Source organism: Seriola dumerili, unplaced genomic scaffold (genome assembly GCF_002260705.1).
Source record: "Seriola dumerili isolate Sdu_G_001 unplaced genomic scaffold, Sdu_1.0 BDQW01000478.1, whole genome shotgun sequence".
Classification (NCBI taxonomy): Eukaryota; Metazoa; Chordata; class Actinopteri; order Carangiformes; family Carangidae; genus Seriola; species Seriola dumerili.
In genome coordinates this window covers 1,670,448-1,687,281 of record NW_019174733.1, presented here as the reverse complement: position 1 = coordinate 1,687,281, position 16,834 = coordinate 1,670,448, and the positions used below count along the sequence as shown (strand labels likewise).

At 38.3% G+C, this 16,834-nt stretch overlaps 2 protein-coding genes across 2 annotated transcripts in view; one reads left to right on the top strand and one right to left on the bottom strand.

The window, feature by feature from the left end:
• The window catches only part of LOC111235363 (zinc finger CCHC domain-containing protein 24-like), a 45,962-nt gene extending 35,820 nt beyond the window's left edge, over nt 1-10,142 (top strand). The window contains exons 3-4 of the mRNA XM_022763799.1: nt 1,872-2,036; nt 5,398-10,142. Coding sequence (XP_022619520.1) covers nt 1,872-2,036; nt 5,398-5,511 — 279 coding nt within the window. The 3' untranslated portion in view covers nt 5,512-10,142. The remainder of the gene's footprint in view (nt 1-1,871; nt 2,037-5,397) is intronic.
• On the bottom strand, nt 9,438-13,669 carry LOC111235364 (peptidyl-prolyl cis-trans isomerase A-like). Its single transcript, XM_022763800.1, has 6 exons — nt 13,473-13,669; nt 13,312-13,342; nt 13,119-13,207; nt 12,946-13,042; nt 11,982-12,057; nt 9,438-11,887 (listed from the first exon to the last, which is right to left on the bottom strand). The coding sequence occupies exons 1-6, from the start codon at nt 13,614-13,616 to the stop codon at nt 11,752-11,754; spliced, it is 573 nt and encodes a 190-aa protein (XP_022619521.1). The 5' UTR covers nt 13,617-13,669; the 3' UTR covers nt 9,438-11,751.
• Nucleotides 13,670-16,834: the final 3,165 nt, after the last annotated feature.

The following is a 16,834-nucleotide window of genomic DNA, read 5'->3' as shown; positions in this document are numbered from 1 at the left end:
CATTAAAATTACTTCTTTCTGTCATGTTAGATTTCCATCTGTGCATGAAAGCATTTTTAAAGCTTGAGATAAAATAATAGAATTCCTTGCTACTCCATTTACAATGTTTATCTTCCGAATGGGGAGGAATTTGTTTACCAAAATAACCACTCTCAGGCTGATAATGACTGTCACAAGGCACATGCAAGTTCTGGGATGATTTTTGGCTGGATCACAACAGCGGGGCCAGCCCTATAATTGCAAATATACGGTGGCCCTGAGAGCTCAACGCATTGCAGCTTAAGAAAACACATGCAAATTCAGAAAACACATGTGCTGCACTCACAACACAACCAAATACACAAACTCAATCTATTACAGTACAAGTGCATCCCAGCCAGGTTCATCACTTTTTAGTATCCCCTGGAAATCTGTGGTATTTGCAGTGCTTTTCTGTATTAGCTTGTGTTGTGTTTTATTAATTGATGTTTTATGCTTGTGTGATGTCTGCATGTGTTTTCTTAAGTTGCAATGCAATTGAGCTCTCGGGACCACCTTACAAATGTCAGTGACTGACTGACTGCTCAGCCAAATGCCACATGACTAAGTTGAAGTTTCCCCATTGGCCAATGCTCTTCCAAAAGCAATAACCAATAAATAAGCAATATCACACTCAAGGTTGTGATGTTGTACTAAATATCAGCACAGGTGTGATCCGGTCGTAGGTGCGAGGCCTCATTAATCTTAATGTTATTTCTGGAAATATATTCATCTTTGCTGTGCAAAGTTTGTTAGAATCGAAGATAGACAACGGACATCAATGAAACGCTAATTAACGGGTAATATTACACCAGTGAAGCGGAGCGATACATGAAGTTAAACGTCCCAGTGCGGTTGTAAGGGCTCTGCTCTATATGAGCACTCATGGAATGCCTCTCGTCCAATCAAATGACTTGGTCGGAACTAACTGTTGTTTAAATCATATTATATTTTAGGGGCTCGTGTATAGCCTGTAGTGTTGCTAACTTGACCTACGCGTGGCTAGCTTAAGACACTTTTTTTTTTCAATCACGCACCTTGCACAAATCTAGCGACTTGTTTGGCTAATTAGAAGAGTATCGCCAGTGTGTGGCAGAGAGATGGAGCAGCAGGTTGTTATATCGATGGAGGCTGTGCGCCGTGTGAGAAACAAAAGAAAGGTATTGTGTCATTTGACCTTTTCCGTGACACACTGACCAAACCGGTCCAGCCATATACTCGGTTTTGACCTAGCCTTGTTTTTTGATGATGGAGCTTACAACTGATGATGACTAGCTCTGACACACTTACTAATCCGTGCACATATGGGTTTTTTTTTTTTTTTTGGCAGGATGGGGGACAGCTTGTGATTTATCCTTTTCGATGACTTCAGCGATACGTTTATTTGTGACATGCTTTTAGGGGAAAAATGAATCTTCTCCTCCAGTGCTGTTATAGTGGCCTGAATAAAGCTGCCAAAATGAAGTCACTCGAGCGGTTCCTCCCAACAGTACTGCTCTCAGGCTAGTGTGCTTTTTCATGGCTGACTGACTGTTTGCAATCATCTCCCTCATGAGAATCAGAGAAGTAATTTAACACAGATGTTATGGAAGTAAATGTCAATTACACAACTGCATATTGTGCCAAATCTGTGTTTAGGAGTGTGCTGTATGATGAAGTTGGATATATTTGCATGACAAGGATGGACACACCCTGCTGTCAGAGCTCACCATGTATTATTGAATGCAAGAGGTTCTCTTAAAAATGTCCTTCTACCCTGAATGAAAAAACACTAAAACTAACAAAAGTTGTATCTATTCGGCCAAGAATGTAAAAGTAATGGTCTCTTATTCACCTTGCTTTGTTCTGTACAGGCCAGACCCAAAGGTGAAGGGCTGACACCCTACCAGGGGAAGAAGAGATGCTTTGGAGAGTACAAGTGCCCTAAGTGTAAGAGGAAGTGGATGAGTGGCAACTCGTGGGCCAACATGGGACAAGAATGTATCAAATGCCACATCAACGTCTATCCACACAAACAGGTACTTCAACCTACAGTACGACGCTCACTTTCTGAGCATTTTAAAGTTTTAGAGAAAAAACATTACTCACACTTTGTTTAAGTGGTAGATTGAGTCCAGACCCTGGCTTTCGTGGCTGTGTATAGTCTTGAGGATATTCCAGATGGCCTCATTAAAGTAAAATAAAAATCATACCACAACAACTGCTTTTGCCTCTATGTTCATAAACCAGCACTGAATAAACTAATTACATTTCCTTACTGATAAAAGTTTGGGATTATTTACTGAATGTCATCGAATTTTAAAACAAATATGTCTTTATTAATGGCTCGCAGACACAAAATACCTCCGGGGTAATTGAGGCTTACAGCTGCAGAAATTCCTCTCACATTCAATAATATGAAAAAGTAAAATCATATTCACCAAGATGCTGTGTTTTTCCAAACAGCAAACACTCAGAGGGAATTAATGTGCTGGTGAGCTGTCTGTTTAGCTTAAATGTTCCTTACAGCCTGTTGACTAAAGAGGTGGATGGCCTCAGAAAGAATCCACCCTGTTTTCTTCAGCTCCAGATATATTTATCCCCATGCTTCATCTTTTAATATTTATACTTTTCCACATTCTTCCAATTCCACTTCCTGAAATAAAATTAGGATTACTGCTTGAGGCCCCGCTCGTTCTCTGAATACCATGGCTGGACATGCTCGACTCTGTTAACACTTACATGAAATGAAGCAGGAAAGGGACGCTGCTCGACAAATTTACTCTAAATTTCTGGCAAGGCGTTGCAAAATTCCCAGACAATTGCAAGTTAATGCAATCATTTATTCCAAATCTTTTGTTCGTTTGTTTACTTGCATATTCATCAATGTGAGATCTTAACCAAGGATATTAACTATAGCCTTTGAAAAGCATGAGTGGAAGACTGCATTCACATTGCCAGTACTTAAGTATTTCTCACTCAAAACCATTTTGTTCCATGAAGTCCACTGGTGAGAAAAACCTCCCTCTTCTCTGCCCCTGTCTTGCGGCAAAGCTGCACACAGGCAGGCAAATTCCCTGCATTTGCAATGTCACCCACTTAACATATTTCCCCCCTGTCAGCATTTGAAATGGACCACTAACCTCTGTGTCCTCGAGTATCAAAGAGCACAGCCTCTCAGCACAGCTCCCTCCCTCCCTCCCTCCCTCCCCGAGTATTTCCATGATTGAACTGAATACAGTATGTATTTTCCAATCTCATCCACATGTATAAAATATTTGTCCCTCTTGGCTGGGAAAAATATTTCTTGAACGCCCAGTGCATTTGGTGCAAGCCAGCCAAGGGTATAATTTCCACTGGGGATGATGAGGACATGCCCCCACCCCTTTACTTTTCAAAAATCATATTTTTGCCTCCCCACTTACACAGTTTTAGTTTGATTTACTATCTATAATCTCTCTAAAAAGTGTTCCCTTGCTGCCCAGCTGCCACAATCCAGATTTCAAACTGAATTTAACTTTGCTGAACTTTGACACATGAATTTCCGCCATTGATCAAAAGCAAGTTGTCATGACAGCACTGACCTTTGAGGGAAGAAAGTACCCACAATGGAGGAAGCCAGTGTAGCTTATTAGCCGTTGCTTCATCCATCTTTATTTAGCCCTATTCCGTCGGAGTATAAACTGCTCCACAAAAGCAGAGTGCTCACAAGACAGGGGTCGATGGTACAAATTCAGTTTTTTTGAATTAACTCTGAATTATTATTGCCCCTTTAATACAAAGCTAACAAACATGCTAACTGACAGTTAAAGCTGATTCAGTGACAATTAGTGACTAGGGCTAGAAAGTTCCTGACTTGCTAGGAGTGGAATTTTTTTTTGCCCCTGGTTTCGCCTCTCAGGCTACATAGATACTGCTTTAACTTTATTTAGTGCTAGCTTTGCAGATACTACTCATGACTTAAAAACTACTCACCCTCCACTGCATTCTTTGGGGAAAGGATTTACATGACTACAACTGAAACCACATTCAAAGCTATAGTAGTACTTAGTACTTAAGCCAAGTTTTACTTCTGCACTGAAACTTTAATGATGTCCCTCACTTGTAAGTTGCTTTGGATAAAAGCACCTGTGAAATGAGTAAATGTAATGTAAATGTATAGGGCAGCAAAGGACAGTGCTATTGAGTCAGCAACTGATTTTTAGTGAATATGTTATTTTGTGATTAGGAAAGGTCTTTAAGTTGTTGCATGTTTGTTATTTTGTTTTCTTGTACTTACTGATCTAAAACAGTACCATCTCAGTCTCAGTTCTTTATCAGTGAAACTACATAAAATGTTTAGGATAAGTGAATTAATAACCGAAAATTAGGTGGCTTCAAATTATTATGTTGCACAAAGAATGATTTCGACAGTTAAATAGCATTTACATATATTATTTGTTTTTTGTCTTGTTGAAGATCCCTCAACTCACACTTCAACACTTCTGAAACCAACCCTACACCTGCGACTCAAACAAAACCTAGATTTTTTTCATGATTCCTGCTTCTGTGCCAAACACACATAACAAATAAAGTTGTGCATTATTGATCGCTGCAGGGGGAAATTTCTCTTTTCACTTCCCTCCAAATGGAAAGAGGTCAGACTGCAGCTTCAGCTCCAGAGTAGACTCCCTTGAGCTTAAGCTTGTTGCTCAAGGACACTTCAGAAGGGAAGATGCCTGCAGCAAAGGCGCTTGAACCTAGCTCACTCAAACCACCAAGGGGACCCCATAAAATATGCATCAGATTTTCCAGCTTTCCTCAAGGACCGAATGTCTTTGACACACCGATAGTAAAGTCTCAATACTTCCTGGCAGACTCATTAGCGGACGACTGAAATATCTCCTTGTAGTGACCCACGGTAACCTGGTTTCCTTTAGTTAGGCCACTTGGAATAAATAGTGGTTTTGTAAAAATCTCCAACAAGACAAGAACAATAGATGAGAAATAAAATTTTCCAGACAGATTGTTAAAATAACCTCCTAAAGTGTTGGCCCCCCGATAGATTCCCTTTGTCCTCAATAATGATTCCAAGACAGCCATTGCTGCAGCAGTTTGGTGATATTTCCATACAGGTCATCATGATCAAATGCATACTGGATCTTTCTCTTTAATACCAGGTTGTTAAAGTGTACTGCAAGTTTCCAGAGCAGATGGTGCGTTGCCATATCTCTGCAGCTAATTGTGTTTAGTACAAGTCTGGTCTGTGAAAAATATGGGAGTAAAGTTCGATTCCAAAGAAGTTGGGCGTATAGCTGAGTTGAATCTGGTGCCAAATAAACTGCTTGCAAAAATTGTGTGCGCGCCACTTTCTCCAGCATTTAATATGACTCATTACTGGTCCTCTGTTTCTATCCCCAGCGCCCTTTAGAGAAGCCGGATGGCCTGGATGTTTCTGACCAGAGTAAGGAGCACCCGCAACACCTGTGCGAGAAATGTAAAGTCCTGGGCTACTACTGCCGCCGTGTGCAATAATCATCGACTCAGAGTCAGAGAGCACCTTTTGTGTCCCAAGTCCTGTCGCTCTTCCTCCATCGAGGCTGTTAACTTCCTCCCTGCCCAGTCCACACCCAGGTTTCCCTCATCCCTGCCCTGCACACAACATGGCGTCCTTTCCTCCTCACGTTTTCCCCTCTGTCTTTCAGAAGCCTCGAATATAGATGGTAGCTCTAATCCCCTCTTCTCTTTGATTCCTTTCCTCTCCAACCACAGCAAATAAACCTTCTGTCCTTCTGCTTAACCCCCCCCCTCCCCCATGGAACACAGATTTTATTCATTATGCCTTTTTTTTTTTCCATTGACAGTATTGATGATTACATCCAGGAATGAGAGGAACACGTTAACATAGGATCATATCTGTTTAAGTGCTCTTCATCAAAAGCAAAAACTTACCAAAATCAGTGACTTTTTTGTGTCTCATGTATCAGAAACCATATAACCCCACTGATCCAACTCGATGTTTAACAACGTCTAATCATCGTAATGATGAATTAGCAACAGGCATGTATTTGGTGTCACTGACAGTATTTGGTCTCAATAGATTACCTCACCTTGGCGTTTGTTGGCTTTGTGTTTACAGAGATCTGCCTTTCATTTCCCTGCCAAGTGAAGTGTGTGCTAATGTGATGAACATTTTAACCTGGGCCTCTCACAAAGGTTTAATGTATAGGAGGCCTGTGACGTCTTGCCGTATTAGGGTCAACAGCACATCTTATTATAACTGTGAATTAACCGAGGGATAAAGTGCCATACATCCCTAGCTTACATTTGGCCTATTTATTTTCTTGTTGTCTAGTGTGCAATTTGAATTTTAACTGGGACATAAAGAAATGTTTTTTTTTTGTATGTTTGTATATCACATTATTGTGTAACTGCTTCCACGTGTCTTTAGAAACTACTGTAGGTTCAGTTGCGTAGTCGCTCCTCGTCTAGATTTAGTGCGTTGCTAACATAAGGTTTCAGTCATCCTCCCTAGAGTATTTTTGTTGCCACACAAATTCTCTATTATCTATAGTGTTAGATAGGTACAGATGTCAGATAGGTAAGTTGCGTTCAGTTGAAATCACAAGAAGGTCAACTGTGAAGGAGCCGTAGGAAAACAACAGTAGTTTCAGTAACAGTTATCTCGCCACCCACAGTCTCTTGCCAGTGCCGAATATTCTATTCTTTTTTAAAGCAGTTGAAAAAATGAACTGCTCGCCATAATTTAATTAGCATTATGAAACATGACTTTAGAGGTTAAACTGTTCACATGTAAAGCCTGATTAGATTTAAAATTAGTAAAATACAAAGGAGATGTTTGTTTGGAAGAGGTTCAGAAAGACATTTAAGATCACATTTTAGTGCCAATTGATGCCTGGCAGCCTTAGTGGAGTCAGTGAAGCTAAATGGAAACATTTCCAAGGGCTTGCACCCTTCAAAACTATGTCCAACAGCTGATTGCTGCGTAAAGAGTGTCCAGAGAGAGGTGAAGCTTAGGAGAATTGCAATGATTTTTAGGTTGGTTGAGAGAAAAACAATAGGATTTAATATACAGTAGAAGGGCTGATTTGTGATGTGGTGATGCTGAAGATTCAAGGATATTGAAAGTGGTGATAAGTATAATACGTTTACACTTGCATTCATTTTTATGGGGCCTACAATTATAAACCAATGTCTTTAAAGAAAGAGAAGTGCACATCCTGTTTACATAGATCACTGCGCAGACCTAAAGCACTACAGAGGAAATTAATGTAGTTTCGACTTTTTAGAAACCTGCCTTTCAAGGAACCTTGTTATAGGAATTGTGAACTATTTTATATGTACTGTATTTCTAGCCTTATAGAAGCTGGTTGACTATATTTTATACTGTAATATACTGTATGTGCCTTAAAAAGATTTAAATCCCTCTGAAGTATCAAGACTAGGAGGCCATTCGAAATTTGGAAAAGACGTATGGGGACAGGCTCAGAGTTGGAGTAATATATGTGCATGTGGTAACTGTGGTGCATAAGAAGTTTAATGCAGGTTCGATATGTGACAAAGGACAAGAATATGACAGTTCCTCTATTAGCAGTTTGAACTGGCATGGTGGGTGTTCGCTTCAACAAGGTTTGCTGAGTTGGAGGCACAGGCTGAACCAGCATTCCCAGCTGGCAATAACAATCCTCCTGTGGTCTGTTGTCATGGAGTATCAACAGAGACGTTATTCCTCAGTCGATCCTCACAACAGAACGGAGTCGCACATGAAACTGTGGACCTCACTCTTTGTTTTTTCTATCTATTGTAGTTATGTTTATCCAAGGAACCATGGATTTTCTCAAGAAATATACATGGTCACTTGCCTTAGTGGGAGAGATTGCAGTGGCTGATAATGGTACCTTACAGTTCTGGGAAATGATCATTTATCCCACCTCTAAAGTTAAAGGGGCACTCCAGCGATTTAGTACTGAAGTTCCACAAAGTTAAGAGGCATCCAAGAGACACTAAAGAAAAGTCTAAATCAATGCAGCAGAGCCTGAGATATCCTTGCTTTTAGGCCCTTGTATGGCTCAAGCTTGGATCCTACCTTTCCCATAATGCAACTTAATAGCATCTGTCTGGTAAATGCATACACGTTTAAAACTCCACACCCCCCGTTTGTAACACAGGCTTTTTCTTAAAAATGTGTCTCCACGCCCAAGTGGAGATAGCCATGATGACATCATCCTGACATCATCAGGGCTATTTCCTCAGACTTGACAAAGCTCCTCGCGAGCCACAGAAGACATTATACAACTGTCTTTCACACTCTGCACAGGATTCCCTGTGATAAGTAAACTGAACTTCAGGAGTGATTGGTGAAGTGCCCCTTTAAAAGAAAGAATTGGCAGTTGCGCTTAATCCAAAAGAAAGGTTCTCCTTATGGCCCCGCCACTGCTGGGAACAATCCATATCTCTTACTGTTAACATCGTCTTTCTTTTGCTTTCTTTTGTGTGATGAGACTAACCTAACAGGTCTTTACATCTGAACCTTATTGTCATACAATGTGGCTGCAGTGAGAGGAAAAGATACCAATGATGCCTTATAACTAACCTCATAAACAAGTAACAACATTTTAGTGATTCACAGACTTCTGGTAAAATAGAAATGAGAAATCCTGTTGAAGAGTTCGATTCCGCCCAGAGACATGTTATGAGGAGGCCATTTTAAATGGCAAATCAAGAGCCAATGGAAGCAGCTGATACAATACATTTGAAAAAAAGAAATCACTGCTTTCAGACGTAGTGTCTTGAATTACATATACTTGACTTTTCTAGTACCTTTTCAGTTCAAATTTGTTATTTTCTATGAATGAGATGTGTATTTTGGAACACTTAATAGATGTTGAAAATTTTAAAGCAATCTGCAAAAACTCAAGAGTTATTTCCCTGACAAAGATAGACTGTATTATGTATATATTTGATGGCCATCATTTTCAAGGATATTAGCTCTTTTGAAGCATTATGCAATATTGAAGCTTTTTTTGTGTGTGTGAAGAAGGGCCTATTGCTGAGAAATAAACAAAGCTGGGAGTTTTTTTGTTTTTTCTTTATGTTTTACAATAATCTGAGGGGTTATCCTGCAGAAATATTTATGGAAAGATTTTTTACAACACTTTTTGTATAGAATATGCAACAAAGTTACACTAAGAAGGAAATATTGATGTCTACATAGAATATTATTAAAAAAAAACAGCTGGTACATAATTAATACCCTTTCTCAATTATAAGCCATTGTATTTTTGTGTTTTATTTTATGATGTTATCAGTGTTGAATAACCCACAATGTTATTCAGTTGCTATCTGTAACTAATTGTGAGCTGCCATTTACATCCATACAGTCGCATGTATTCATTTTGTAAACAGTAACTACAATATTATGAAGATATGTTGTGTTAACATGCAGAAATCTTTTTTTTTTTTTTTTTAATCTTAATTAGTGACGGATACTCACCACTGTATAAGCACGTTAAACTGTGAGATGTAGTTTGCTTAAAGCAGCAATGACAAGAAACTATTATAAAATGTTATGGTGTTATTAGTAGTTTAGGGAGTGTATACTTTTTGTCAAGAAAGCGTGTGTGACAAAGAACTATTTTAGAGTTTGCATGTGCATGTGTTTGGTTTGGAAAGAAATATTATTTTGTGCAATGTATACTTATTTAAATACTTTACGGTAGTTTTCTTCAGTACATGCTGTTAACGTTATCAGCAACTTCTGATTGTTATTAGGCGTGAAGTATTTCATTTACCGCTAGTGTAGCCTCTATGAATAATACATATTTACTGAATGTAATGTGTTAACACTTATGTGGTCAATTTGGAAAGTTATGTTTGTATTCTTTGCTGTCTGTATCACTTGAGATGTTTGTAATGCAATATTGCAATAATGTAATATTTGAATTGGACAGAACACAGGCGTGAGGTTGGGAAGACAATGATTTTGGGAAACAAGGACAGTCATGGTTTAGAGAGTAGACCACAGGTCTGTTTTTCATGTCCATAAAACGGCATTCCAAAATGTGCCTTATTTGTTAGTTGGGAAAACATTTTAGTTCTATAGAGCTGTCGAAAGTTTGATGAATAAAAGTCATATTGAATTAGGACTGCTTGGATAATGTGGTTTTCATTTGTTTGGATCCTGTGCTGAATTTTTGTAACCAGTAACTGGGAGGTGTTCACTCTGGAGTTTTATTTCAGCCAAAAGCAACACATTGTTTTCTGTGGAGCTCCTGTCCATATAATATTCATTACAGAGAGTATATGTTTTCATCATCACTCTGTTCTGTGTCTTTGACTGCGAGGTCGAAGCCTTACATAAGCGTATAGATTATGATAAAAGAACTGTCCAATGGATTATTCATGGCTGTTGTGTAACACAGAAGAAGGGACTTTTTCCCTCACTTTCCGTGAAAGTGCTGAAAAGATAACAGACACATCGAGGTGACAGGAGCCGATTTCAACACTTTGGGTCAAACTGTGGACAGGAAAACCAAAACACACAAAAAAGGACACCCAGCTGACATGGGTGCTGCTTGATAAATGTAGACATTTACAGCAGAAGAACCAGTTTGTACCAGTTGTAAAGATGTCATTGTTTTGCATGTGTATTAAACGTTGGCTGCAGCACCGCCGCCTCTTGAGCCAAGTTTCCATGCACAATATTGGACATGCATTCCAAATAACTAAAACTAAACCAGAGGGTGGGGACCCAAATTATATCAAGTTTGTTACAACATCTCTAGCTCAAACAGAGAGAGCTGCAAAGTCTCTATAGCAACAATGTAATCTGAGAATTCAAACAAACGGTGGAAGGTCAGTGCGCATATGGTTTCATTTAGGGGCAAGAGCTGCTTTTTCACGTCGCTTCATTATTTACTTTCATAAAGTATTAGCTCGATAAGCAGCACCACCCAGTCTCTGGCCTTCAGACATGTCCGGGCCTTCTTTTCTCTCCCTCTATCTTTCTCTCACTCTCCTCCGAACACTCTGCGTTTCGAATTAAAGAGGCTGTGAAGGAAGAGCAGCCCACATACAAGCTAAAGACATTTTCAGGTTCCTTTATGGTTCCAGCAGATTAAATCGTCTGTGTCCAATGAGGCTATAGCCCACAGGTCTATCATCTGTCAACTGATTTCATGTGATACTTCAGCTCCACTGTAGGTGGATGTCACGTGATGTCACATCCTGCTCTGATGGACAGGAAGTCAGTCGTGGTGGAGAGCCGCTGTCTAAAAAAAGCTGCTGGATCATTTCCAGGAAGCTTTAAAATCAGCGGGGTTGGTGGCACATGAGAGCAAATGTCCTGTACTAGGACCAGAGCTAGTAAAATCTGAAAATGTTCATTTATTTGGCAGGAAATAGAGAGTAATCGCACAACAACAACTTTCTGGGTCAAGGTAAAACGTAGAAAAACAAGAGATCAGTAAGAGCCAAGATAAAAATGTACCAGTGTAACTACCAGTCTTTCCATTGTTAGCATTATTTATAAGCAAACACGCGGTGTAAACTTGTCATATCTGATGATTTGAAGCTAAATCTATGGATCTTTTAAAATCGTAATCCACAGTAGAAATATCAGATTTTAGGGAAGAACAGGATCACCTGTGACAGCTCCTCCTTGAAAGTATCATGAAAACGGGAGGACAGATAAAGTAAATACCAAATGGCTGCATAGTGAGTCACCCCACAGAAGTCCATGTGCAATCTTAGGTGTTATTTGATTTCCCCGCAGTCAGTGATGACAATTTTCTTGATCACGCCACCATCGTGTAAACCAAAGGATTCCATCTTAGTTACCACGTCCATACCTTCCTTTACCTGCCCGAACACCACGTGTTTACCGTCAAGCCTGTCAAAGGAGAGACAACATGTGACATCAGCAAGTGATGACTCAGAGCGGCTATGCTGAGATGACTGATTAAAAAGTTCTACCAAGTACTTACCATTCAGTTTTAGTCGTGCAAATGAAGAACTGGGAGCTGTTGGTGTTTGGCCCCGAGTTTGCCATGGAAAGAGTTCCTGCAGAGATCGAAAAGACGGCAAGTAAATCAATTTAATGTGATGCAGTCAACAAGATCTTGACCTCCTTTTACCACTGATTCAGTCACATTTAGGCCTGACTGTGGCAAAAAGGAAGCATGACACAAGTCAATAACTGTGTTAGGAGAAGGGCCTGCATCTCTTTTCTGAATCTGACGCAGACTGTGATTATGCAACACTTTCAAATGAAGTACCAAATAATCAGCATATGGACTAGGTTTATTGAAGAAAGGAATTATTTTGATTAGTGCTTGTTGACTCACTAAAAAGTAGGTCATTCACCTGGGGATTGCAGAATGCATATAGCCAGAAGTTTTAAAGCTGCATGACATTAGGCACCGCCATCTAGTGGAGAGGCAGCTGAATTAAAAATCTATCAAATAATACTGTTAAGAAGCTGGCAAAGTGGCATATATGTCATAATATAAACAAGATAAGGGCTGCTAATTAGAATTATTTTCAATATCAATTAATCAGTTGATTATTGTTTTTGATTTAACACTAATTTAGTCCTCAAAATGTCAGAAAATGGTGAAAATGTTTGAAATCCCCACATTTGAGAGACTGGAACTAGAGAATATTTGACATATTAGCTTGATATGTGACTAAAGAAAATTGTTGATTCATTTTCTGTCTATCTGCTATTTAATTGACCATTTGATTCAGAATTACACAAGAGCCTCAAATGTGGTTGGAAAAACTGTTTTTTTTAGCAGTCACACACTTAAAACTCTTAATTAGCTTATAGATATGAACGCAAAGCTGTAAGCTGTAACAAGTATGCATCATGGATGGATGAAGAATAGTTTGCTGTGTCCTCTATCTGAGTGGTCTAGTAATTGTGGAAGTGAAGCTGTGGAGACGTACCTGGACCGGTGTGTTTTAATTTGAAGTTTTCATCCTTGAACGTTTTCCCATATATAGATTTTCCTCCTGTGCCGTTGTGTTTAGTGAAATCTCCTCCCTGTAGCACAAAACAGTGCATTAAGACACAACATGGCAAACACTTATGTGAACACTGTCTTCTCTGTGGATCTTACCTGACACATAAACTCTGGTATGACCCTGTGAAACACACATCCCTTGTATCCAAAGCCATGTTCCCCAGTGCACAGTGCTCTGAAGTTTTCTGTTGAAATACACTTATTTTTATTAGTATCAGCAAAAGCCAAAGGCAGTTTAAGGGTTTCGATGTTCAGCAGTTATTGTTTAAAGAGACGTGGTTAAACATACCTGCAGTTTTTGGCACGACATCTGCACTCAACTGCAAGATAATACAAATCACATTCAAATTCATGGATGAATGTTTACATGAATGCACTGCCCTTGTGAGCGTGTATTTGACGAGTGTGAGGCATGCTGCTGGTCAGGCCAGGGAGAGGCTAGCTGGCTACCTCAATGATTATTCTTCCAAGAGGCTCACTGTCGGCCTCGATGTCCAAAAACACCACTGGGTTTTTGGTGGGACCGGAGGAAACCAGCCTCGCAGCGGCGATGCCCAGCGCGCTGTATCTCATGCGGCTTTTTATTTGTATCATCGCTGCTCGGCTGACAGGGTGAACAGGACCTGCAGGCCATGGGTGCTGCTCGCTGTGATGGTGTTTACGTGTGACGTCGCAGCGACGTTGACGGTATGTGCGTGGCGTGAAACAAACAGCGACACCACGTGTTTAGGAAGTAAAACAGCACGAATAAGTTGTTGACAAAATTAAAATCTCACAAAATGTGCACTTTCTGTGTATTTCTGATGAAGTTTTCATGGTTTTCAAATTGTATGCTTTTATACTTTTTATACTATCTCCATGACAACTGAGCAACTTCACTGAGGAAGGCCAGTATATTGTGTGAAAGTTCCTGAAACACCACGTAACTGACCTTGTATGAGTTGTATGAGATTCTTTTTCTGAGATTGGCGCTCCTTTGGTCAGTATTGAACTATTAAATTCAACTTTAACTATTTCTCTATCAGTGAACGATGCAAGGAAAAAAAAAAGCCAAATTTCTGTCTGGTTCAAGAAGAGTGATTAACCAAAGAATCATTGACTGCTGAACTAATATTTCTACATTTTTACTTATTTATACTTTGTATTTATATAATCTTTTGAATAATCTTGAGTAACATTTTACTTGTGTCCACATAATTCCACAATATAAATTATCATCTCCATCGATTGGATGGAAATGATGCAGTTAATCAACTGTTTATGTAGATTTCCTATTGATTTCTATAGAAATGTGAGGTTATTGGAATGACTAAGGACATTTGCTAATTTTACAGTGCTCCTCTCTGCCAGTCATATTTACATTTCAAGGAGCGGGTACTGAAAAGGAACCTCACCATTCTGATATCATTTGCATTTGTGTAATTTGCATTGCTGTTTTCCTGCATTAAATAACTCACTGTGATGAAAAACAGTATGGGGTCCCAAAAGTGACATGGGAAATAAATATGAATTCTAATAAATGAATGACCATGATTAATTAAAACATGAATTAATAAATAAATGTGGAAATATGTTAGTTTGAAAATAAAAAATAAAGACATTTGATAATTATAAATATTTATCTATACTTTTTTTGACAAAATTTAAATGTATTTGTTTATTTTTAAGTACATCTTCATTTATTTACCTATTTATTTCCCATGTCACTTTTGGGCCCCTGTATGTTCAGGTACAGGGTAGTATATACTCTATATATAGTATATACTGTCATTTTGATAAACAGCAATGCCTTTGAAACACAAATGCAAGATTGTTTTGAATATTTCTAAACCACAAAGAGGTGTACAGTCATAATGTAAATATCAGTATTTTCAAATGATGCTTCCAACATTTTATCCTCATTACATGTTGCAAAAGTTGACTATTGCCTTGTACAAGTATTTATAGCAATCTCAGGTACATTGATCTAATCCAGCCATAGACTACAGTATGTAATCTTATGTTTTGTTTAACTGGAACACTTGAAGCCCCTTGGATTAATCACAAAATTGCTTGGAGGCCCACAGTAATTTCTACAGCTCCAATCTGTAATTGGACTAATTAATTGAGATAAAATTTGCTGATTGTTTGCCACAATAATTGAATCAACTTTCTTTCAGTGTTAATTTCTGCTCACAGGATAAGAGATCACTTTTTTTCTACATTTAAACAATGCCCTTTTACTAATAGTTTATGAATTAACTAATGAAGTAGACCTTTTTTCACATCTGAAATTTTGACCTATTATAGTAGGAAAAGCACAGGTGATACAAATAATATTAAGGGCAACACCGGCACCCCGATATTCAACCATCATTAATTTTATTATTTACATCTATGCTGTTCTTACTGTGATGTGATGTAAAAATGTTTTCAGTGCCAAAGGCCTACTGGTTATTCTGTGCTATTAAAGCCTGTAAAAACACACTATTAACATGTGCGATGATTTTTAAATTACTGTAATTAATGTACAAATAGTATTTATTCTAGGTATATAAAGTTGAATACATAATATATTATTATATATATGTATGTCAAAAGACGCAGAGGCCATTAATTGTGTTTCATCTGAATACATATTTATTAGATAAATATTAGGATGTCACGTCATCTAACTACATACAGATTTGCAAGACTAAAAATCACAATGTTTTTCTGACCAGTTTAGAATATGAAATGATTGTACATAGAATGTACAAAACCAAAGAGACAACTGCCACCTGTAGTGCCAATCACTTCAGATTGTACCTTATAGCATATTTTGCCAAATTGCATAAAAATTATAAATTTGACAAAATTTTTTACAAACTGTAAATTTGGAAACAACCCTTAAGAGCCACTCAAAGCTCAATGTCTCCAAGTCCCAATTATACCTCAAAAGGTTTTAATAATTTTTTTAGCACCTTTATAAAGTACACAGGTAATAGAGAAATACACAGAAGTTTAATATTACACAAAGGAAAAATGTCTTTTTTTCTTGGAAACCCCACGTGGAGGGGCACATAAAGTATCTTACATAAATGAACAGGCGTGGTTAGAGAGGTCTGCACAGACGCAATCAAACACATTTTCCCAATTCAATGTCTTGACAGGAGGATGCAAGCTTTACAAATTCTAAATACACTATGCACACTCCCCCTGGAGAAAATGAATACATTTCTGTTAACGTGTCTCTATTTGTCATTTACATTATATACACGTATCCCTTACATCCCCAACCCCCACCCCCAACCCTCTGCCACAACCTATCCTTGTAATGCAAGTAGGAGGGGTCTCCCCCAAAATTTCAATTTACAATATTAATTGCATTCTCTTTCCAATCCTCAACTCAATTTCCAATGTCTGCAATCAGACAATTTGTGTCGCTCAAATTACTAGGTGTGATTTTGTGACAGGTTACAGTTACAGTTACACACTGTGTAGGGAAATAAAATATCCCAATGCGGCAGTGCATTGTCTTTAACAAACATTTAAACAAACAAACAAACAACATCTGATCCTTCAACTGTGTTATATGCGGGTGATTCAATCAACTCTGAAGACCAGTAAAGCCACATTTGATTATTCAAATGGATTACAAATCTTAAATGGGGGAATTTTTATCTGCATACAGTATGTTTTAAATCCATTGTATTGTATGTATGTAATTCATTGGTACTGCATAAAACTGTGTAAACCAAATTATACCTGTCATAAAAAACACTGGACAAAAATAATAACTTAAAACTTAAAACAATATAAAATGTGATGAAAATACACAAATCATATTCACA

Excerpts from the sequence above, each read along its gene's own strand:
- LOC111235364 (XM_022763800.1), bottom strand. The coding sequence starts at position 13,616 with ATGATACAAATAAAAAGCCGCATGAGATACAGCGCGCTGGGCATCGCC. Across the intron at positions 13,343-13,472 it reads TTGGAAGAATAATCATTGAG|TTGAGTGCAGATGTCGTGCC; the intron begins GTAGCCAGCTAG and ends ATTATCTTGCAG. Across the intron at positions 12,058-12,945 it reads ATTAAAACACACCGGTCCAG|GAACTCTTTCCATGGCAAAC; the intron begins GTACGTCTCCAC and ends CGATCTCTGCAG.